The sequence below is a fragment of the Perkinsus marinus genome (genome assembly GCF_000006405.1).
Source record: "Perkinsus marinus ATCC 50983 genomic scaffold scf_1104296939770, whole genome shotgun sequence".
Lineage (NCBI taxonomy): Eukaryota > Perkinsozoa > Perkinsida > Perkinsidae > Perkinsus > Perkinsus marinus.
This window is the reverse complement of record NW_003213075.1, coordinates 1-1,053: the sequence shown is the minus strand read 5'-3', so window position 1 is coordinate 1,053 and position 1,053 is coordinate 1. Positions and strand designations below refer to the sequence as shown.

Below are 1,053 nucleotides of genomic sequence, written 5' to 3'. Positions count from 1 at the left end.
AGCACATCTCACTGTCACTTCAGAGCAAGTGCAGCTTGACTCAGCCATCTGACGATCTGTGCCTCTGGGAATCCAACACCAGCATCGCGCGCCTTGCGAATTCTATCAGCGAGGTCCCCTTAAAAAGGGCTCATAAAAACAACAGGAACGTACAAGGGCCGACCCACCCCCCTCAGCGTAGTCCATAATGATGCACAGCCCACTGGCCTCCTCGAAAAAGGAGTCCCTATAGCACACCACATACGGATGCTTCAATGACGACAACACCTATCAACACGCCACAGCTTGTCAAATATCAATCAAATCGAAGCATTAGCGCTCGCCCGACCAGCATACCTTGACCTCATTCCTAGCTTCATTTCTCTGTTTCTTATCCATCCTTTTCACATCGATCGTCTTCATGATGTATTCCCGTCCATCTCTTCCTCGAACCAACCATGCCTTCCCAAAGGACCCTTCGCCCACCTTCCTGATCCGGGAGTACCCTCGAGAGGCCATTAATGATAACCTACAGAGACTCCCTGCGATTAACAAACACGAGTCAACATAGTTCCCACGAGAAATATCATGTTGCTATTCATGGTCCGCAGAGGTTTGTCGATAACCAGTTTTCTCATAATGACCGTGTAGGACCTTCCGACGAATCTTCTCGAGTCGGACCACGGCTTCGTCCACAACATCACCAACCATCCCAATGTCCCTAAAGGCTCTCATCTTACCCCAAGCACCTCCTCAACACCAACCTTAGTGATCGGTCCACCTGCTGCATAAAACAGTCGAAGTGGTAGTCCGTAATAGCCAAGACCGAATGCAGAGTCTCAAGGACTCGGCCTTTGTACACGATCGGCCCTACCAATACTATCAGCATACCCAGCATCAAGCCTAGCACCTCCAAGGACCATCGTAATGTAGGCCGACTGGGCTTTTTTAATACTGCTTAGTTTCGAGCCCTCGAAGTAGGGGTTGATCCTTCTATCTCTCTCTATGCACTCATACCTACGCACATGTCACCTAATTCCAAATCTTGTCACTAAATTCCCTTCCTCTGTAACT

General features: G+C 49.2%; 2 protein-coding genes across 2 annotated transcripts; both read right to left on the bottom strand.

The window, feature by feature from the left end:
* Window positions 1-14: 14 nt before the first annotated feature.
* Pmar_PMAR013182 (cAMP-dependent protein kinase, gamma-catalytic subunit, putative) lies at window positions 15-498 on the bottom strand (the record flags this gene model as incomplete). Its single annotated transcript, XM_002782307.1, has 3 exons — window positions 15-118; window positions 168-267; window positions 337-498. The coding sequence occupies 3 exons, from the start codon at window positions 496-498 to the stop codon at window positions 15-17; spliced, it is 366 nt and encodes a 121-aa protein (XP_002782353.1).
* A 75-nt stretch (window positions 499-573) lies between these two features.
* Pmar_PMAR013181 (hypothetical protein) lies at window positions 574-996 on the bottom strand (the record flags this gene model as incomplete). The annotated part of the gene is made up of 3 exons (XM_002782306.1): window positions 574-700; window positions 744-849; window positions 890-996. Coding segments are annotated over 3 exons (339 nt in total), but the record flags the coding sequence as incomplete, so codon positions are not given.
* Window positions 997-1,053: the final 57 nt, after the last annotated feature.